This window comes from Sinocyclocheilus anshuiensis, unplaced genomic scaffold (genome assembly GCF_001515605.1).
Source record: "Sinocyclocheilus anshuiensis isolate Anshui unplaced genomic scaffold, SAMN03320099.WGS_v1.1 scaffold919, whole genome shotgun sequence".
Classification (NCBI taxonomy): Eukaryota; Metazoa; Chordata; class Actinopteri; order Cypriniformes; family Cyprinidae; genus Sinocyclocheilus; species Sinocyclocheilus anshuiensis.
In genome coordinates, this window is record NW_015547671.1 from 192,085 (window position 1) to 215,559 (window position 23,475).

The 23,475-nt window shown below is 39.8% G+C and overlaps 2 protein-coding genes across 2 annotated transcripts in view; both read left to right on the forward strand.

The window, feature by feature from the left end:
- Window positions 1-239: 239 nt before the first annotated feature.
- Window positions 240-17,251, forward strand: LOC107702769 (leukotriene B4 receptor 1-like). Its single transcript, XM_016505181.1, has 5 exons — window positions 240-420; window positions 8,850-9,515; window positions 14,389-14,589; window positions 14,661-14,704; window positions 15,972-17,251. Exons 2-5 carry the CDS (start codon window positions 8,859-8,861, stop codon window positions 16,288-16,290), a joined length of 1,221 nt encoding a protein of 406 aa, XP_016360667.1. The 5' UTR covers window positions 240-420; window positions 8,850-8,858; the 3' UTR covers window positions 16,291-17,251.
- Window positions 17,252-19,126: 1,875 nt separating this feature from the next.
- Window positions 19,127-23,475, forward strand: part of LOC107702773 (leukotriene B4 receptor 1-like) — a 20,596-nt gene continuing 16,247 nt past the window's right edge. The window contains exons 1-2 of the mRNA XM_016505186.1: window positions 19,127-19,350; window positions 20,836-21,389. Coding sequence (XP_016360672.1) covers window positions 20,872-21,389 — 518 coding nt within the window. The 5' untranslated portion in view covers window positions 19,127-19,350; window positions 20,836-20,871. The remainder of the gene's footprint in view (window positions 19,351-20,835; window positions 21,390-23,475) is intronic.

Genomic DNA, 23,475 nt, shown 5'->3' on the forward strand with positions numbered 1-23,475 from the left:
AAGCATCTGAGAAATGTGAACCAGTGTCCAGTGTTGAAATATGAGTGCAGGATGCTGATTCAGAAATTACTAACAGGAGTGGTGGCTTGATCAAACAGAGGCGTGTGTGCGCACGTGCGCTGTGTCCTTACTGGAGGTGTGTCATTTACAGCTGTATCTGAGAGAGAGAGAGAGAGAGAGAGAGAGAGAGAGAGAGAGAGAGAGAGAGAGAGAGACACTGATAACACGCAGATACATGAGGCTGCACAGAATGTAGAAAGAGCCACAGAAATATGTGGACTATAGAGAGGAAGGACAGACGACTGCAGTGAGAGCACCAGGGAACTGAATTACCTGTGGAGGAACTAAGAAAGAAAGAAAAGGGGACGTCTAAACTTTGCTTTCACTTGTAGCTGTTTCAGCCACTGGAAGTATAAGAAGGTAAAACTAGTTTCCTGCTTTCTGATAATATCTGAGTCTGTTTGAAGATCACTGTTAATTATTATCACTGTGTGATTACAGCCAGAGAGATATAAAGACATGCTCGTGGATATAAATAAATTAGGCCAATTGTCTTTAAATAAGCTATATTTTATTCACTGAATATCTATATAGCCTACCATATCTGTTTTTTTATGTGTACAATACAACGTTTACATTTATGCATTTAGTAGATGCTTTATCCAGATCATTCGAGGTGTACATTTTGCCCGTATGTGTGTTCTCAGGGAACCGAACATTTGAGCATGATGTTGCACCATCTGAGCTGCAATGAATTGTAGTAGTAGTATATGGTTTTTAGCTAAAGTTCACATTATTATTTAGTATTTTTTTTAAAAGTGGTGCTCAAGAAATGTTTAAGGAATTATGTACGACATGTTGGCTCACTGTCATCTGGAAAGAAATAAGGAAATAGGATGTCCAAATTTGCCCAACTTTCCAAGCAGCTGTTAGGACAACAAACCAGCTAAACGTGGTGGACCAGCCAGTGACCACTTCTTAAAAATAAAGGCTCTTTATTGGTATTAGTGGTCACATGAAGAACATTTTAAACCAATAACACTTTTCCATTGCACAAAAGCCTCTTTAAAGTTGAAAAAGGTTATTCAGGTTATTCTTATTATTCATTTTTAATGTTCTCTCAACTTTGATCCAACAAACTTTAGTTTCAACCGAATCGAAAACACCTGAACAAGCCAATCAAGATCTTCAGGATTACTAGAAAGTTTCAGGCAGGTTTGGAGCTAAACTCTGCAGGACAGTGAACCTCGAGGGCCAGAGGAACCTTAAGAAACCTTGACCCACAGTAGAACCAGCCATCAGCTCAACTGCAATTTAAAGGGATAGTTCATCCAAAAATTAAATGTGATGTTTATCTGCTTACCCCCAGGGCATCCAAGATGTAGGTGACTTTGTTTCTTCAGTAGAACACATCTGATGATTTTTAAGTCCAACCGTTGCAGTCTATCAGTCGTATAATGCATGGCAATGGTAACAAAATCTATGAGAGTAAAAAAAACATGCACAGACAAATCCAAATTAAACCCTGCGTCTCGTGACGACACATTGATGTCCTAAGAAACGAAACGATCGGTTTGTGCCAGAAACCGGAAAGTATTTATATAATTTTTTACCTCTAATACACCTCAATGTTCAACTTCCTTGAGCGCGCGCATCGGAGAAGTGTGTACGCATTCTGGCGTAGTTTACGTTAATGTGTGTGTTGATATCCAGCCGAAGAGCAATCAACCATAACTTCAGGCGAGCAGGCTCAGAAGTTGGGAATACGTGGAAAGTCACCACTCCCGAATGAGTTCGCGCGAGAGAAAGTAATCTTTTAGTTTTAAGTCGGTTTGAACAATCCGGATAAGCACAAGTAAGTACCATTTTGATTAGCCATCGTACCTCAGTCATTCTTGAGAAGTGGGACAAAACAGGGTGCAAAATTCACATTTTCATTTTTGGATGAACTATCCCTTTAAGGATTGATTATGATTCCAGCGTAAATGCATTTACGCTCCCCACATGCTGCAATAAAACACTGTAAACATGTTTAATGATATGTCATTTAAAAGCAATGTGGCGCTTTGTATAAACGGTAATAACTGTGTGTAATTAGTTAAACATAATAAAAGTGATAGACTTGCAAATAATGTGAATCTTATACATGGCAACATACACATAACCTACAAATACCATGGTACATAAATAAGGTAATTATAATGCACCATGTTAGTTATATTTATTTATCACACTCCCACATTACGCAACCTGTTCTATATTTGGGGTGTAGACGGCTATCAATGCTTTTTTTTTAGTAAGATCACTATCAACAATCCAGGAAAAGTGAGTCTGGGCATCCACACATGTCAGCGCACATCTTTTCACATACATTTTCATTTATTTTTATTTTTTTTCTGTGCATGTCAGTAGAATATTGTCATCTGTGTAATGCTTGTTAAGACTCGCCGCTTGCGTTTCAGGCCAGTGCTGTTCGACACAGCTTAATGAACCGTGTTGAGTAACATTAACGTTTCGAGGTGGTCGCAAGGATACAAGGATAATACACTGGATTTATTCTTGTAAAAGACAGAATTGAACATGATTTTGCACAAAGCCACACATGCTTGTTTGTTTGTGTAGCATGTACTGTGATTCAGAATCAGTCAAGCGCTCATTACTCTATTGTGTTCTCACTGAGGGCGTGTAGGTCTGTGTTAGTGGGTGTGAGTGGATTTTCACGTCTGTTTGAGGTGTATGTCTCAGACTGCGTCGAGTCTCCCAGACGTGCACTAGACAAACACAGCATAGACTGGCCACATTGAAATGGGAATGAACGAACTTCACTTCAGCAGATCTAGTTATCATTCTGCCTTTCTTTCGTCTGATCCTGGTTTTGAACGAGTTTGGTTTTGGTGGAATTAGGAAAGAATTGCGAACGATTTCTGGAGCGCATTTACACCGGCAGCGTTCATGTCTGGTCTCGCTATCAGGAAGCAGGTTTTATGTGGAAAAACTTGTTACAGAAATGCCAACTTCTGTCCCATTTTCCCATGGAACTGAATGTAAATAAATGACTTGCTGTATATGGTCACAGAACAGTGTTGTATTGAACGTTGATACAATTTTCAGACTTTTTCTCCAACAAAGTTGTTTTGAAATACATCAACCTAACACTAAAAAAAATAGTTCACATTTTATATAATAATTTATTTGTTAATCACATTTACTTTCTACTTTTACTTTTTATAGGCACAATTTAGACACTTTGTGTGTCACAAATGGCTTTTGCACTGACGTTTTCCCATTTTCTTTATTTGTTGCTATGTTACGTCCCTCCTCGTCTGCTCGGACATTATATTTTAGCATTTTTATTTTTCACATTCTTCACAAGTTTTGAGTAATAATTGGTGATTTAATGTTTTATATCGACTTGACCAAGAGAATCTGCTTTTGACGATCCACTTTTTTTTGTCATTTAATATGCCAAACAAATTATAACCCAAAATTAATTGTGAAAAGTAAATTTTTCTACTTCAAAAATTGGTTATAATTCTATAAAACCTTTATATTTATACACAGAGACTTACAGCTTGTAGTGTTATATCTTGTATGATAATTATTCATCCCTGTATCTCATTTCTGATTTGTTAAACTGACAGCATTACGGTCTCCTGAAATGAGATATCTAAAAAATGAAAAATGTGTCTCACTCACCCTCATGTTGTTCCAGACCCGATTGACTGACTTCCCTCTGAGGAACACAATGGAAATCCATTATCTTGATTCAAACTGTGGTTTCTCACAAAACAAAAGCTGCTTTCGAGTTCCAGAAAAGTCCAAAACTACCATAAACAAGTGGTTTTCAATTCTGGTCAGACAGGCGTAGCTCAATTCATGGAGCTCTCACTTAATTAGCTGAATCTGAAGCAGGCGAGTCAAATAATGAAGACCTGCAGAAGATGCAATGCTGCACGGATCCTCAGAATTAAAAGCCGCTGCCATCATAAAAGTCCAAAAACAGTAGCACATATGAGTTGTGCACTATATTCTGAGTCTTCTACACTGTAAAAAAAAATCCGTAAAATTGACGGTAAAAAACCGGCAGCTGTGGTTGTCGGAATTTTACCGTAAAAAATAAGGTAGCAACATTTTAGGTTTTACGGTTTTAAGTGAAATTTACAGTTAAATACCGTAATTTCATTAACTGATATAATGTTAATATACCAACCTACTGAAGTACTGAAATCTGTTTTGTACCTTTGTAATACACTGATAACCACCCAATGCAGGTGGTGATGAGAAAGTCACATGATGAACCAAAGTCCATCACAAGCAGCTTTTAAATAATAACATATATAGAAGGTGCAAATAATGCAATACACATTAATTTAACAACAACCCTAATATACAAAACTGATAAGAAAAAACGAAGAATAAACATAGTCATTTCAACAAAAAAAAACATCAAATTTGAAATGTAACGCAGGGAATTCTGGGAATGTCAATTTACGGTTATTCACTGTAAATTATACGGTCTTTTTCACTTCCAAAAACGGTATACTACCGTAAAATTAATGTCCAATACATGTAATGTCCAATACAGTTTTTCACCGTATATAGTAGGGGAATTTACCGTTAACCATTTAACAGGTTTTTACTGTAGCATTTTTACAGTCTTTTACCGTTAAATTCACGGTCATTTTTTACAAGTCATATATTAGTTTTGAGACTGAAGGTGTTGTGTTATTGTATGCTGAATGTCTAGTAGCTGATTATGATGTGTCTGAATATGCAAAAATATGAGATTTGAAGGCCACAGCAACATAAAAAAGCAACATATGAATAGCTTTCAACAATTCACCTTTAGAAAGTCTTACTGATTTGAGTAACTGATGACAGCTTTCATTTCAGGGTGAACTGTCGCTTTGATGATTGAAATCATTATATTCTTATCCCTGACCTCTTACTGTTGTATCTGACCACATAAAGAGTTGCAACATTAATGACTACACTAGACAGCTCATCAGTGACTGATGATTAAATCCAAGCAGCCATGTGACAAACAGCTACTTTATTTTAGTGCATGATTTAATGTTCAGTAAGCCCTCTGAAATTATATCTCATCAGAAATATGCTTGCCTTTAAACAATTCACAAAAACAATACCAGCCATTAGGAGAAACTATAACACCAACTAAAATCAAATGGATAAAATTGTGTGTTTGAAAGCTAGCTAGTCATTTTTATTGTGTTGCATCCTTGTTAGATGTCGACTGATAACATGCAGGTTTACAAAACCCCTGTCAGCATAAATCATCACAAATCATTTCCTGTATGGACTTCCTGCAGTATAAGCACGCAAGGTTTGTGGGCAGAAGTGGGTCTTCATACAAACACTGGCAGCCTTCACATATTCATTGTTAATTCTTCAGATTCACTCTGCGTTTTCTAGACTTTCACTTTCCGTGTTCTGCGTCTCTTTTCTTTCCTCTCCCCGAGGGCCTCTAATGGACGCAGTGTTCTGGTCGTCTGTTTTCTTTCACTCGGTTGGTGCCTCTTGAACGGATGATTTGCGGTCATATTGAATTGTGGAGATCTGGCATGAGAAGATAACGATCACGTTACGCAGACTCCTGTAATCACTTGAGCAAACCGTTGTGTTTGTAATGCATCAGGGAGCCTGTCAGCGTCTGCCGTGTGCTAATGCCTTCACTAATGGACAGTAATTGGCTCTGTGGACATGATTTTTCCGCTGGCCTTTTTGCCGGCCGCCACTGAGATGTGCTGAGGCTACGACTCTGACCTGTGCTTCTGTCTGAAGACCACAAACGTCATTTACGGTGGCCTCCACCCTCTTTATGAGCATCTAATATTGAAAATAAATCCAAAATGCAAACAAATGTGTTGCTGCCATTGTGGTTTATCAATAGCCTATTAAATGTTATATTAGGGCGGGTTATTAGAAGAACCTGGAACAACTTCAGCAACGGGTCATATGCAACTTCATATGCAGCAAGAACATGCCATTTATTTTCTCCATGAAGATTAGAGATTTCTAACTTCTGTATAAACCTCTCAAGACAGACCAAACATGAACTCCGAGGTTCTTTGTTGCTGTGCTTCCATTGAACTTCAGATTAATAGTCAAATCAGTCTCATTATACTTTCAAACTACTTTTAAATTTGTGATTATATATACAGTGCCTTGCAAAAATATTCATACCCCTTCATTTTTTCATGTTTTATGTTGCTGCCTTATGTTAAACTGCTTTAAATTACCACATCAATCCACACCACATACACCATAATTACAAAGCAAAAACATAATTGTCACAACTCTGTTAATTTATGAAAATAATAATAAACTGAAATAAGTACATTGCATAAGTATTCATACCCTTAATGCGGTACTTAGTTGAAGCACCTTTACAACGTCATGTCTTTTTAGGTATGATGCAACAAGCTTTGCTCATCATCATTTGGCAATTATCTGCCATTCTTCGCCTCACCTCTTCACCTCTCAAGCTGTCAGGTTGGATGAGGGCAGATACAGATTTTCAGGTTTCTACAGAAATATTTGACTGGGTTCAAGCCCAGGCTCTGGCTGGGCCACTCAAGGACATTCACAGAGTCGTCTATAAGCTGCTCTTGCTGTGTTTAGGGTCATTATCCTGTTGGAAGGTGAACCTTCTGCCCAGTCTGAGGTTCTGAATGCTCTGGACTCGGTTTTCATGAAGCCTATCTCATTATTTTTGTGCATTGATATTTTCTTCTACTCTGACGAGTCCCTCAGTCCCTGCCGCTGAGAAACAGCCCACAGCATGAGGCTGCTACCAGCACACTTTACTGTTGGGATGGTACTCTGCAGGTGATGAGCAGATCTGGTTTCCTTCAAACATGATGCTTGGAATTGAGGTTCATCAGACCAGAGAATCCCGTTTCTCAGAGTCTGAGAGTCCTTTAGGTGCTTTTTTGCAAATTCCAAGTGTTTTTTCACGTGTCTTCACTGAGGAGAGGATTGAGTCTGGCCACTCCGACATAAAGCCCAGGTCAGTGGAGTGTTGCAGTGATGTTTGTCCTTCTGTAGGTTTCTCATATCTCCACATATGATCATGGAGCTCAACTAGAGTGACCTTCAGCTTCTTGGTCACCAGTCTAACTAAAGCCCTTCTCCATCAGTTGTTCAGTTTGGACAGGAGGTCAACTCTAGGAAGAGTCCTGGGCTGCTTTTCCCAAAAGCATCGTAAGCCTAAGTTGATTGTAGCTCCATTGGTTTCAATGGGTCTACAATGTACTTAAGCTTACAATGCTTTTGGGAAACGCCGCCCATGTTGTTTCAAACTTCTTCCATTAAGGGTAATGGAGACTATGTGCTTCTGTGCACCTTCAATGAAGCAGAATTTTCTCTGAACTCTTCCCCAGATGTGTGGCTTGAGGCAATCCTGTTTCTGAGCTCTACAGGCAGTTTTTTGCTCTGATGTGTATTTTCAGCTGTTAGACCTTTTCTTAAGATAAGTGTACCTTTCCAAATCATACCTATTCAGGTTAAATCCGCTCGAAGTGTAGTAACATCTACAAGCAATATGAATGCTCCTGAGCTAAATTTCAAGTGTCCCAGAAAAGGAATACTTATGGAATAATGGAATAATTTCAGTTTTTTATTTCTAATAAATTTGCAAAGTTGCTACAAACCTGTTTTGTGCTTTGTCATTATGGTGTATGGAGTGTAGATTGATGTGTAAAAAAGGTAATTTCAAGCAGTTTAACATAAGGCTGCAACACAACAAATCGTGAAAAAGGGGTATGAATACTTCCGCAAGGTACTGTATAGATATATGATTATATACATTTTTTATTTATTTATGTCATGCACATTAAGTACAGTCCTTTCCTGTTCATATTTTGTTTTGGTTCAAATCAAAGATCAAACTTTGCAGTTTTGCAATTCATCTCATCCAATTTGATCCAAACTGAATGGAAAAATACTTCTGGATCCAGTACTGCTGAAAATGGCATTGCTTTTCTCTGCATTTATCTACTGACTTATAAAACGGATGCCATTATCAAATTAAAGAAGTTCATTGGAAAATATCAGTTGATCAGTAAAATGATGCTCTGTCAAATCACTGTGTAATGAGGAAAAATAACTCTATGTACTATTGAAGTGTATTCCAGTAACTTCTTATTGGATGTATATCAACAGAATTAACTGAAAAACAAAAAATTATACACAATCAAAAAAATATCAAATTTACATTTGGTCGGTCAATGCAGGGAATGATGTCACCTTCATTAAACTGTATTTTTGGAGCTTCAGTTATACACTTTTAATATTGCATATGCACAGTTATTAAGTCCATATCTATAATATGACACATATATAGTCTTGTGTATTACATTTCAGTACTACTTTTATTCAGCAAGGACACATTCAATTGATCAGAAGTGAGAGCAAAGACATTTATGTTACAGTAGAATTCTATTTCAAATTAATGTTGTTCTTTTGAACTTTCTATTTATAAAAGAATACTGAAAAAAAAAATGGTTCATCATGGTTTTAATAGAAATATGAAACATTTGTACTTGTGTTTTTGTGTTTCTGTGTGTGTTTCTGAAAGTTCAGGTTTGATCTCAGGAATAAATTACATTTTATACTATATTTACATCGAAAACCATTAGTAAAAAAAAAAAAAAACAGCTTTGGTGAGCAGAAGAGACTTCTTTCAAAAACATAAAAAGATCATAATTATTCCAAACTTTTGACCAGTAATGTAGTGTAATGCTGATGCCACAATCATATGCAAGCAGTGTTTAAAACAAGCTAGACAGTCACTGCAACTGACAAAACATTCTCTTTTTTACCCTTAGATTGCCAAGATGGCCTTGAACCACAATGCTCTCCTGTCCTCCTCTTCCGTCCTACAAGTCACTCCGTCCTCCAGCCCATTTGTCCTTCCCAGTCCGACTCTGAACATGTCATCGCGGGATCCCTCCAACGTCTCTGGCACAGCTAGTGGTAGCGAGACGATCTTGAGCAACAGTAGCGAAGCGGTCGCTGGCGCGTCGATCCTCGGCCTCGTGTTCCTCCTCGGCGTCCCCGGGAACGTCTTCATCGTCTGGACCATCTTGGCCCGAGCGCGGCGTCGCTCCATCACCACCCTCCTGATCCTGAACCTCGCCTTCGCCGACGGCTTCCTCATGTTGCTGACACCTTTCTTCATGGTTTATTTGTTTCAGCGCAGTTGGATCTTCGGCCTGGTGCTGTGCAAAGTCCTGTTCTACCTCTGCTGCGCCAACATGTACGCTTCCATATTTCTGATCATGCTGATGAGTCTCCACAGGCTGGTGGCGATAGTGTGTCCGAAGCGTGTCGGCGCGCTGATGGACCGCAGGACGGTCACGCAGGTGCTGGCAGGACTCTGGGTGCTCGCTTTGGGACTCTCTGTGCCCGTTTTGGTTTTCAGGACCACCAAAGAGGTCAGCAGAGAGCCTCAGAGTCTCGTGTGTTACTGCCATCACCCACAACCACAATATGTGAGTCATTTCTACATTATTATTTCAGATCAAAACTTATTACATGCACATCCAAGAAAAATAAAGCACAATGAATTGAATGAAGCTCTTCATGAGACTGAAAACACACATAATGCACAAACCCTCAGGCCACCCTAGATGTAGATGAGTTTTGTTTCTTCAGTTCCTGGAGAAATGTATAATTCCATCATTTGCTTCAATGGATTCCAAACAGCTGATAAAAACATCATAATAATCCACAAGTAATCCACACCACTCCAGTCCATAATCTATAATAACGCTTCCTCCAGTGAAAAAGAGCATCCTCTGTTGTCCTCTCACATCAAAATGGTTGTTTAGAACTGTTTTGGCTTGTAAACATTGCTTGATTTTTGCATATTTCTCTCCTGATTCAGATGAGATGACTTTTTTACTGCATTAAGTAATATTATGGATTTGTATTTTAGTCAAAGCAATTTTGAAGTAAAAAAAATGCGTAATAATAGTTGCAACCTGATATTGCAGTGAGTTGGGATTTGATTTGCATAACATGCATAACAGTTTGAATCTGCTGGTGTAACCTAGGAGTTAATTAAGCCTCAAGCAACATTTACTCAATGTAAGTATCTGTCAGTCCTTGTAGAAGCATCTTTGGCTGCTTCTGTTCTGGGAATGTTTTATCAGGTTTGTACATCTAGACTGTAAAGTTTGGAAGTGTGTTTGTTCAGGAATGTGTGCTATCAGGGTGGCGTGCCCATCAAAACACAGGGGATCCAGTACTCAATCCATGATCTTTATTCATCAACAGAGACATAGGAACCAAACAATAGTTGTATGGTTTCTATAAACAAGAGACAAAGAACAAATCTTAAATATAATTAGCAACATATGAATTCAAACACTAAGTTACAAATCATATAATCCAATTAACTCAACACTAAACAGTTTAACAAACTCAACCATTTCCTTTACATTATAATGCGTTAGCATTGTTTTTTTTATCCAATATCATAGTTTATATATTAAGCTGAACTAAGCTATTAAGATCAAATGAACATTGCCAACGAAATAACAGTCTAAGTGAAGTGAAGTGACGTGACGTGGCCAAGTATGGTGACCCATACTCAGAATTAGTGCTCTGCATTTATCCCATCCAAAGTGCACACACACAGCAGTGAACACAACACAAAGAGTATGTTGCCATATGGCTACACCATGCGGTAGAGGGTTAAGCCTCAAGCAACATTTACTCATTGTAAGTATCTGTCAGTCCTTGTAGAAGCATCTTTGGCTGCTTCTGTTCTGGGAATGTTTTATCAGGTTTGTACATCTAGACTGTAAAGTTTGGAAGTGTGTTTGTTCAGGAATGTGTGCTATCAGGGTGGCGTGCCCATCAAAACACAGGGGATCCAGTACTCAATCCATGATCTTTATTCATCAACAGAGACATAGGAACCAAACAATAGTTGTATGGTTTCTATAAACAAGAGACAAAGAACAAATCTTAAATATAATTAGCAACATATGAATTCAAACACTAAGTTACAAATCATATAATCCAATTAACTCAACACTAAACAGTTTAACAAACTCAACCATTTCCTTTACATTATAATGCGTTAGCATTGTTTTTTTTCTCCAATATCATAGTTTATATATTAAGCTGAACTAAGCTATTAAGATCAAATGAACATTGCCAACGAAATAACAGTCTAAGTGAAGTGAAGTGACGTGACGTGGCCAAGTATGGTGACCCATACTCAGAATTAGTGCTCTGCATTTATCCCATCCAAAGTGCACACACACAGCAGTGAACACACACACACACCGTGAACACACACCCGGAGCAGTGGGCAGCCATTTTTTTGCTGCGGCGCCCGGGGAGCAGTTGGGGGTTTGGTGCCTTGCTCAAGGGCACCTCAGTCATGGTATTGAAGGTGGGAGAGAGCGCTGTACATTCACTCCCCCCACCTACAATCCCTGCCGGTACGAGACTCGAACCCGCAACCTTTGGGTTACGAGTCCGACTCTCTAACCATTAGGCCACCACTTCCCCCAGTCTAAGGATTGAGGCAGATTTTAAATAGACAGATCGTAGATTTAATTTATGAATTTAGTTTCATTTATTTGACTTATTTTGCTGCCAGTACACAGACACAAATGAATGATTCTGACAATGACCATTATTTATATACAATAAAATAAAACAAAGAATCAGTTGCAGAACCAGATGTGAAACCCCTGGCTGTAAGTGAACACAGCACTTTGATATTCATTTTTATGACCACTACATGGCCACAACGTAAACCGTGTTAAAAAAGCTTCGAGTTATGAACCTTTTTCCGATACAATAGACCTATCGGTAAGCCCCTCCCCTCAAACACAGATGAGCCAATGGCAGTCGAGTATCAGTTGCACGGGGAGCGGAACTCGGACATCTTTAGAAACATTGGAAGGAAGATCCGAAACTTTCATCGGTTTGATGGTGTTAATGCTACAAAAATGGAAAAATGATGTGCCTGGGGTACTTGTAACACTGATTGCATGTATCCTGAAAGGATAGACAATGGAATTTATTTTGTTCCATTTCCTGAACCCAAACAAACAGAGCAAAATGTCCGTAAGCATTCAACCCTAATCCCAATGAAGACGAAAACGTTGATTTTCTGGTTGCCATACTCTCATTAAGTTACAATTTTCATCTGCTCAAGCAGAACGTCTTGGGACAAGGTTTTCACACTGACAGCTGTCATTGTAAGACAGTGAGCAGCTCCGTTTGTTTGTCTGAGGGTGCAAGAGTAACTAAGGGGGCAGGGCTTACCGATAGGTCAATTGTGTTGAAAGCTTCACTGGTTCAGAACGCTTCACTTTGCCACCACTAGCTGCATGTTACACACACACACACACACACACACACACACACACACACACACAAGTTGTATGGTTTCTATAAACAAGAGACAAAGAACAAATCTTAAATATAATTAGCAACATATGAATTCAAACACTAAGTTACAAATCATATAATCCAATTAACTCAACACTAAACAGTTTAACAAACTCAACCATTTCCTTTACATTATAATGCGTTAGCATTGTTTTTTTTCTCCAATATCATAGTTTATATATTAAGCTGAACTAAGCTATTAAGATCAAATGAACATTGCCAACGAAATAACAGTCTAAGTGAAGTGAAGTGACGTGACGTGGCCAAGTATGGTGACCCATACTCAGAATTAGTGCTCTGCATTTATCCCATCCAAAGTGCACACACACAGCAGTGAACACACACACACCGTGAACACACACCCGGAGCAGTGGGCAGCCATTTTTTTGCTGCGGCACCCGGGGAGCAGTTGGGGGTTTGGTGCCTTGCTCAAGGGCACCTCAGTCATGGTATTGAAGGTGGGAGAGAGCGCTGTACATTCACTCCCCCCACCTACAATCCCTGCCGGTACGAGACTCGAACCCGCAACCTTTGGGTTACGAGTCCGACTCTCTAACCATTAGGCCACGACTTCCCCCAGTCTAAGGATTGAGGCAGATTTTAAATAGACAGATCGTAGATTTAATTTATGAATTTAGTTTCATTTATTTGACTTATTTTGCTGCCAGTACACAGACACAAATGAATGATTCTGACAATGACCATTATTTATATACAATAAAATAAAACAAAGAATCAGTTGCAGAACCAGATGTGAAACCCCTGGCTGTAAGTGAACACAGCACTTTGATATTCATTTTTATGACCACTACATGGCCACAACGTAAACCGTGTTAAAAAAGCTTCGAGTTATGAACCTTTTTCCGATACAATAGACCTATCGGTAAGCCCCTCCCCTCAAACACAGATGAGCCAATGGCAGTCGAGTATCAGTTGCACGGGGAGCGGAACTCGGACATCTTTAGAAACATTGGAAGGAAGATCCGAAACTTTCATCGGTTTGATGGTGTTAATGCTACAAAAATGGAAAAATGATGTGCCTGGGGTACTTGTAACACTGATTGCATGTATCCTGAAAGGATAGACAATGGAATTTATTTTGTTCCATTTCCTGAACCCAAACAAACAGAGCAAAATGTCCGTAAGCATTCAACCCTAATCCCAATGAAGACGAAAACGTTGATTTTCTGGTTGCCATACTCTCATTAATTTACAATTTTCATCTGCTCAAGCAGAACGTCTTGGGACAAGGTTTTCACACTGACAGCTGTCATTGTAAGACAGTGAGCAGCTCCGTTTGTTTGTCTGAGGGTGCAAGAGTAACTAAGGGGGCAGGGCTTACCGATAGGTCAATTGTGTTGAAAGCTTCACTGGTTCAGAACGCTTCACTTTGCCACCACTAGCTGCATGTTACACACACACACACACACACACACACACACACACACACAAAACAAAGGCAGCTAAATGCTAAATAATCATTCAGTGCACCTGAGGAGGCTTGGCTCCACCCATGGCTGACTATGTCATGTGACCACATCAGAATTCTCAACATAAACCCTGCAGTGTTTGGAAATTCTCCTTGGAATGCTCTGTCAGTGTGGAAGGGAACTGTTGGTGAACGGCAGTAACTGGGCACTTCTGAGTTGTTCAGGTTCTGATTTTTATATCATTCTCATGTTCATTTGGCAGTTTGAACCTTCCTGTCTGTAAAGAGCTTATCCATATCATGACATTGTCACACTGCATGAGGTTCCTGCCACAAATATTGTTTTGTGCCCAAAACATTTGGCAGAGAACTACATTTTTCTTGTTTGTAATGTGTCCAAAAGCCTTCTGGCAGACATATTTTCTATAACAAGATCAAGAACAAAATATCTATAAATATCTGTTTGTTAATTTCCCATTACGGCTCTGTTATTTCATGACAGTGTTGTTCATCTGCAGGAGGTGATGCAGTATGGTATGGAAACATTACTGGGCTTCTTGTTGCCATACGGCGTGATCATAGGCAGTTACGTGTGCATCCTGCGCAGAATCCGCAAGACGCGCTTTCGCAGACGCATCCGCAGCGAGAAACTCATCCTGGTGATCATCATCACCTTCGGACTGTTCTGGCTGCCGTACCACATCATAAACATGGTGCAGGTGTGTGTCTGTCCATCAAACACTCCATTTCTCAAATGTGAAAACAACCTAATCGTGTTTTCCTCACACAGGTGGCTGCTGCTTTACATCCAGAAGATTCTCCCGCAAAAGAAAAGTGAGCAACTTAAAACACTCACACCAGGACCTCAGCAACTCTAAAAGGAAGATCAACCTATGCTTCTCATGCCAGAGAGCAACATCTCTTAAACATATTTAAAATGTTCTAAATTGTGCTCGTTTCCCTTACCTTTTTGCATTGTGCAATTAACTTTAAAGGGGTCATATGAAGTTGCTAAAAAGAACATTATTTTGTGTATTTGGTGTAATGCAATGTTTACGCGGTTTAAGGTTCAAAAACACATTATTTTCCACATACTGTAACTGTATCTTAGTGTTGCTCCTCTCTGCCCCACCTTTTTGAAACGCGTCGATTTTTAAAAAAGGTCATCGTTCTGAAAAGCGAGGTGTGCTCTGATTGGCCATCTGTCCATTGCGTTGTGATTGGCCGAAGACCTCAAGCGTGTGATGAAATGTTACGCCCCTACCATATGTGAAATATCAGCTTCTATGGCTGCGGCGGCAACAATACTAAGACCCCGATCAGACCGAATGCATTTTTTAGGTCGGAAAATTTTGGTTACTTTAAAAAAAAAGAGCAGTGCGCTGTTTTTTTATGTTGCTAGGTAACCACCAAATCAGCTGTCCTGTCAGTGTAATCAAAGGATTATAGCGCGAGTGCTCTAAAATCTTTGGTTTTTGCTGTAAAGTAAACTGTTGTATTAGCAAAAACCTTAAAAAAATACAGCTCTGGTTAACCCGCGACAGACACCAAAAGGTTCTCCTCCATCATTGCAGTCTCCGGACTTTCTAAGCAACGGTAAACTTTCGTCACCACAACGGAAGGCCCGCCTCTCCATTCATTTGAGTGGACAATGGAAATGGATGGGGGCGTGTTTGAATTAGGCGTTTTGGGAAGATGCGTATGAATCCTTTTAGAACTCATTTATGAGTTATTTTAGAAAGAATATCTCTTTAGGTTTGAGACTTTAATCTTTGCGACTTTACGGATCTTAAATGTGCACAAACAGCTTGTAACACTCTAAAGACAAGGAAAACATGAAATTGTATCATATGACCCTTTTAAGTAGCTAATGTTTGAGTAAAATTAACTCATCTCATTTAGTAACTTTGACAAGGAAAGATATGCTTAAAAATGGTAAACAAATTCTGCTGTAAAGTATCTCTAACAAGACAATATTGTCATTAGGCTATACAGTCCAGAAACCCAAAGCAAACTTATACGTTTTTAAATTGCTTTTATAACGTCTCAAATTTTTATAACCAAATAAGCATCAAAACACATTCCTGTCTTCCTTCGACAGCCTAAAAAAGATCAGGATGAAGCTGCAAGCACTCACCTCTACTGTGGCCTTCGTCAGCAGCTGCATAAACCCAGTGCTTTACACATTCGCTGGGAAGTCGTTCATCCGGCGGGAGGGTCTGGCCTTCATGGCGCGGCTGTTCGAGGGAACGGCGCTGGAAACGTCGCGGAGGATCCGGCACAGCAACCAGAACAGCCGCGACCGAGAGAAGGAGACCGATGAGGGAGAAAGTCTCAATGACAAAGACTCAGATTCCACCACCACCACCGCTAACGCAAACTCGGTTATTAAAGTTGTGCCGCCGAAAAACGGTAAGTGAGCATCTGGCTGCGGCTCGTTACGGGGAACTCAATCTACGGTGAGAGAGCGCTGGGCTGTGCGTTGTTCCGGTGTTGCACGGTGTGGTAAAGGTGTGCTTTTCTAACAGATGGAGGTCAATCCAAGTTTATATTTTAAAATAAAAACTGTTTACCAATGGTGTACCCAAAAACAAAAGAGAACAAGAGGCTCAGTGTCAAACCATCACCAGACAGAGAACTGAGATGGCCACATGGGTTTTATACATTGACTAATGGGCTAAACAAGGAACAGGTTCTAACCGTTAAAAACATGACAAAGAAAGTCCACAAGTTCGACCTGGAATACTCTGCATTTCAGCACTTTCAAAGAACTGCTTCATGTGTTTGTCCAGCAGAGGGTGCCACGCAGGGCCGTCCTTAGCTGACGCGGGGCCCGGTGCGAGGAAGGGAGCCCCCCTCGGTCCATTCGCGATCGAGTTCCGGGGGCGTCCCCCTTGGTTCGTTCACCACGGGGCCCGGTGCGACTGCAGCAGTTGCACCCCCCTAAGGACGGCCCTGGTGCCACGCAACTGAGGGACAGATGAACCATTCAGATTATGTCAGAATAAGACCACCTCCATGGATGGGTCCAAAGATTCAAGACTGAAAGGGAAAACGTTGGGTTGACACTGAAAATTAAGAGAGAACCCATTATCCAAGTCCTGTTTTCTTTCAAAATAATTTCAATGACTTTTCCATAACATTTCCAGTAGCTCATGATTAATGTTTAAGGAATTTGGTTTGTTTAAAGATTTGACATATTGCACTCAAGTAAATATTTACAACTGCATTATTAAAAAAATACATTGAAATTTCCATGACATTTACAGTGAACCCGTATGACAGTAAAGGAGGGTGAATCAGGGTATGAGACCTTTTTTTGGGCAATGTAACAATGAATGAGGTAAATTAAAGTTTAAGGATTTTTGTGTTTACTTATGTCTGAACAAATGAACAATTGTTGTTATTTACATTTTTTTTGTACTACATCATCAGTCATATTAAATGTAATGATTTTGTATTAAAGGTATAGTTCACACAAAAATGAAAATTAGCCCATGATTTACTCACCGCAAGATATGTATGATTTTCTTCTTTCAGACGAATGCCATCAGAGTTATATTAAAAATGTCATGGCTCTTCAAGCTTTATAATGGCAGTGAATAGTGGTCAACATATTTAAGCAAAATAAATCCATTCATCCATGCATCCATTCATCATAAAATACGCCTATATCATCCGCTGGAATGCCACTCTCTCATAGAACACGCGCGTACTATAGCGGACGCTAGAGATTATGATTTGTATAGTGTTAAATATGGATATTATTCTTACACAAACATGTCGATCCCACTCTTTAGGCCTTTATTAGGCCTTTATTAACCCCCGGAGCTGTGTGGAGTACTTTTTATGATGGATGGAAGCACTTTATTTTGTTTCAAAATCTTGACCACAATTCACTGCCTTAATAAAGCTTGGAAGAGCCAGGACATTTTTAATATAACTCTGATTGTATTTGTCTGAAAGATGAAAGTCATATACGAATGGCTTGAGGGTGAGTAAATCTTGGGGTAATTTTCATCTTTGTGTGAACTACCCCTTTAAATGTGAAGATTTGCGATGCATGTCTCCATGTGTGTTCGTGTTTGAGTTTTGGGATTGCAGGGAGTTTTAGAGATTAAATTAAAAACTAAAGCACTTCAATTATGATCAGTTGAACGTGTAAATACCAGCCTTGTGGCTTTAATATATGCCATTCAGTGTGTGTGAACTGATCAGCTGTTTAATAATGTTCAGATTGTACATAAAGAGTAATGATGAACAATGTTAAGAGATGTGCATTCTGAAAATGAGGAAATGAAACAATGATCCTCAATAAATCAATTCTTTCACATCACATTTATCTGTAGAAAATCATCCATTTCTGTTAATCATTGTCAATTTGTCATTTGCTGACTTTAAAAGTGGACACTCGGGTGACTTTTTGATCTAATTTACATGTTGATATATTGCTAAGGCCGGCCTTTTTTAATAATATATGCTACGAAAGGAACTAGAAGTGTGAAGTGACCTAAGCAATTAATAATGACGCAACATCTCACTAAAGAGCACGAGGTTTGCGCAAGCAGCGTTGTATGTCTCTGAGGCAGTACTGAACGATACGCCCTTACGAAAATTAACCATGGTTTTACTACAAATAAAACCAAAAAACCATGGTCACTATAGTTAAACTATGGCAAAAGCATGGTTTTGCTACACTAACCATAGTTTAACCATGGTATTTGTGGTAAAACTGTGGTAACTGTGGTAATCAATACGCCAAAAAAACATGATTACTACACTTTTACTATAATGAAACCATGGTTAATTTGATTGGAATAAAATTATGTGAGTCTGAATTTGAAATGAAGCTAGAGCCATGTGCTTGCAGTGCACAACTGCATAGTAAACAAAAGCCTCGTCTGTTTCATTCAGATCAAAGGATACTCTTCAGGGCAGCAAGATCAGGCAAAAATGCCCCGGCTGGCCCTGTGCAAAAATCACCTGCATTTGGCTAATGTTGCATGTGAACGGCCCACCCTGGTTACAACAGTCTAATAACTGGAAGCGGTCACACTACCCTATTATGAAAACAACGCGGGGCATGTGGAAATCGAAGTACTACACACACATGCATACACTGCAATTATCAGTATGATCACGGGACACGGCTTCCCCATGCAAATAAATTCAAATAAGAGAGAAAAAGTTAGAGAGTTAGAGCACAAAGGAGGAGGACAAAATGCAACAGAAAGAAAAGATACCAAAACAAATGAACCAAGTCACAGCATTTTTTTGTGCGTGCATGTGAAGTGTTCTTTGCTCTTTCCTGTCTGAGGCAATTGGTTGTTTCTAAAGTGATGTGTGTGAAGAGGAAGCAATGACGTTAAATAGCACCACTACTTAAAAGATGTTAATGATAAGGACACTTCTGAGACATTGGGACAAAACTGATTCTACGCTAATGTGCTCGCCTGCGGAAAAGTTTACAAGGAATTGAGGTAAGGCTGTTTGACGTGCATTCATATTCAGGTTTGTGTGTGTGTGTTTGTGTGTGTGTGTGTGTGTGTGAGTGTGTCTCTAGTTTTAAATCTAAACTAGGGGTTCTACAATACAAAGTCTTTTGGTAATGTTTTATTGAGAGTAAATTGGACTTGGTGACCTTTTTATCTAAACATCTGATCTATAATAGTCAATTTTCACATGATTTTGCTTGAAATGTTTGTAAGGACTTTACAACATTTAACATTGCTAGATGAGTGAAGGATCATATCTGTCATAAATGTGTTAAACATGGTTAACACCCTTTCAGCAGGAAACGCTTCATAGAATATAGATGACTAGCAGCATAACTAATATAAAAAGACAATTCATGACCTAACCCTATAATACTAACTTTAACCAAAATCATAGGCTATTCACAAAAAAATTCAAGTAGGTCACCGTAAGGATCGGTTTAAAAAAAAAATGCAAGAACTGCAACCATAAGCATATTCTGATTAGGCAACGATGTCAGTGTAACAGCTTGTGGTGCGCTTAAAAAAAACAAAAAACATCCCAGTGCTTCTTCAGGGATTCGTGCCACGCGTGTCGCATTGATATGTCCTGTTAAATTAGAGAAGTTAAACTTTGAACAAACAGACTCATGCAGTGTGTCATTGTGCTAGATTTTCTTGAAAGCAAGAGAAAGCGTCAACTGTACGAAGTCGAAAGGGTACATTTTGGGAACTGAAGATTAACTGAAGAGGGAACCCAGTATCCAAGTCCTGTTTTCTTTCACATGAATTTCCATGACTTTTCAATAACATTTCCAGTAGTTCATGATTAATGTTTTAGGATTTTTTTGTTTGTTTTGTTTAATGATTTGACAGATAATCTACAAAAATAAATAAATAAATAAATACTTTGCTCAAATAAATACGTTACAACTGCATTATTAGAACATACAAAGACATTTCCATGACATTTACAGTGAACCTGTAGCCTATGACAGTAAAAGAAAGTGAATCAGGGTATAATTGAGACTTTCTTGTCATTGCAACAATGAATGAGATAAATCAAAGTTTGATGATTATGTGTTTAATTATGTCTGAACAACTGCTATTTTCATTATGTATTATGTACTACGTCATCAGTCATATTAAATGTGATGACTCATGTAATCTATTAAGGGATAGTTCACTCAAATGTGAATGTTCTGTGGCACATAAATATAAAAATCCCAGTCATATAGTGGATTTTTTTTGTTTTTTTGTGGATTTACAGAAACCAAAAGGGGAACTGCTCTTTGTGTTGGGCAATGTTACTACTGCGAACACAGCAAAACAAATACTATTTATATAGATGGATAGATGGATGGATGGATGGATGGATGGATGGATAGATAGATAGATAGATAGATAGATCTGTATAAGCACAGATTGCTTCATTAGCAAAAAGGAAAGTGATCTTGTTTTTTCCTCTCTCTGTTTACTTTATCTCCACAGCAAATACAAGAAACAACACCATTAACTTTGAACCAAATGGCCACTCTTGTCCCTACAAATCCCTCAGCCCTATCCGGACCAGCTCAGACCTCCATCGCGCCCGCCTCCCTGTCCTCAGCATCCCTGCCCCTGTCCCATCAGATCGGGATTGCTATCTTGGTCATTGCCTTCGTGTTTGGTTTCCCCGGGAACCTGTTCGTGGTTTGGTCGGTTCTGTGTCGAGTGCGTCGCCGCTCCGTCACGTGTCTGCTGATCCTGAATCTGGCCGTGGCGGATGCACTGGTTCTCCTGAGCGCTCCGCTGTTCCTCCGCTTCCTGGTGAAAGGGCTACACTGGGAGCTTGGGTCCGCCCTGTGTAAGACGGTCCATTACCTGTGCTGCGTCAACATGTATGCATCCATCTACCTGATATGCTTGATGAGCATGGACCGCTGGCTGGCCGTCACAAAGCCGTTTCTGTCTCAGAGGTTGAGGACCAAGAAAAGGCTCCTGTCCATCATGTTGGGCATCTGGGTGATAGCTTTTCTGATGGCTTTGCCCATGCCATTCTATCGGTAAGTTTGAGTGTTACACTGAAACACAAATCACACTTTCTTCAAGCAGTTACATCAGTAACAACCTATGACTATAACTTCATTACATTTGAAAGACAAATATACTTTTCTCTACACTACATTTCTATTGAGGTCCTCAAAGTAGAAAGTTGTTATAATGTAGCAGCTTTGAAAGTCAGTGTGTGATTTTTTCTTCTTTAAATAATGACTTATACAGCTACTGTTGTGTTGCTGGGTTTTAAAGCAGGATTGATTTTTTTCTTATCAGTCTATTTACAACAATTTCACTGTCCACTCAGTTCAAATGTGGATGAATGGCTACGGGCAGATGTGTGCACTCACTGCCAGAGCTGTGTGAGATCACTATCATCCTGCTTTTGTGTGGGTGGGTAGGGGTGTTAATTAATTAATTAATTTATTTATTTATTGTTTGTTAACTCACATGTTTCACTTCTAGAGGTTTTTAACATTTTCTAAAAGCTCTTTATTCCAAAGATACTACAAGCTAGTCAGTGTATTCAGTAGGTGTAATGTATTGTAAGTTGCTTCAGAGGCATAAGGTATTGCATACAACAATAATAAAACAGTGCATTGACATAAAAAAAGGATATTTCCTTTTGGTACTTAAGTACTTTTAAAAGCAAGTTGTAACCTGGTTCAATGTCAGAGCAAGACGAAGAAGTCAGAGATGGTGAGTGAACAAAGCTTTTATTAGCCTTTCAACAAAACAAAAGACAAAAACTAATTCCTGTGAGGCTCCCTGCCGTACACAGTTTCTGTGATCCAAAAGTCTCTCTCCCCTTCACATTAGACATCATTCACTTGACCTCCTTATCACCGCTCGTCTCCGCACTCGTTTCTCTGCTGCAGACTCCGCCCTACCACGCCCCCCTTGCCACATACCCCCACCGCCTGACTCAGGCCGGGGAGCCATCCGGCCTGCAGCCCCTCCCCCCCATTCCTAGAGAGGAAGTTAGCTACAGCCATCTGCGCCTCCGGCCTGTGGACCACCTTGAACTTAAAGGGCTGTAAAGCTAGATACCAACGGGTGATCCGTGCGTTGGTATCCTTCATGTGGTGGAGCCACTGGAAGGGCGCCTGGTCCGACAGAGGGTGAATTCCCGTCCCAGGAGGTAATAACGGAGGGTGAGAATGGCCCAACAAATGGCTAAACACTCCTTCTCAATGGTGCTGTATCTCGTCTCTCTGTTTTATAGCTTCCGACTTAGATACAGCACTGGCCGTTCCTCTCCCCCGACCACCTGCAACAGGACTGCCCCCAGCCCCCTGTCTGATGCGCCCGTCTGCATCAAAAAAGGGAGATAAAAGTTAGGACAGTGTAAGAGCGGCCCGCCACACAGAGCAGCCTTTACTTTGGTCAGAGCCTGTTGGCACAGCTCCGTCCACTGGACCAGATCTGGTGCATCCTTTTTTGTAAGATCAGTCAGCGGACTGGTGAGCTCCGAATAATTGGGTATAAATCTCCAATAATATCCCGCCAGCCCGAGGAACTGTCTCACCTCCTTTTTGGTCTTGGGACCTGGGCAGGCTGCAGTCACAGCAGTCTTGTCAATTTGGGGACGCATGTCCCATGTCCCAAGTGGAAGCCCAGATACCGTACCTCCACACGCCCAATTGCACACTTCCGCGGGTTCGGCGTGAGTCCCGCAACCCTTAGCGACAGCACGCACATGTTCGAGATGCCGCTGCCAATCATTACTGTAGATCAGTGGTTCTCAACCCGCGGCCCGTCACAAATTCAAATGCGGCCCACCATGCTGAACAGAATTAAAAAAATAACTTTCAGTTTTACAATTCATTTGAGTTTTTACATGAATTAAAAAATGTACTAAACAAATATAAGCTATAATGTTTTTGTTATGTAAAATAATTTTGTTTTTCATATATTATTTTCAGACATGAGCAGACCTGTACTCACACTAACGTTACGCATCTAACGAACACTTACAAGCATGCACTTTGGCAGAATTCAATTCAAATAATCATCAGCAGCCATTAGTTCAGTAAAATTGAGCATCAGAATGGACACATTTGTTATTAAGGGAGAAAAACGAAATGTGGAAAA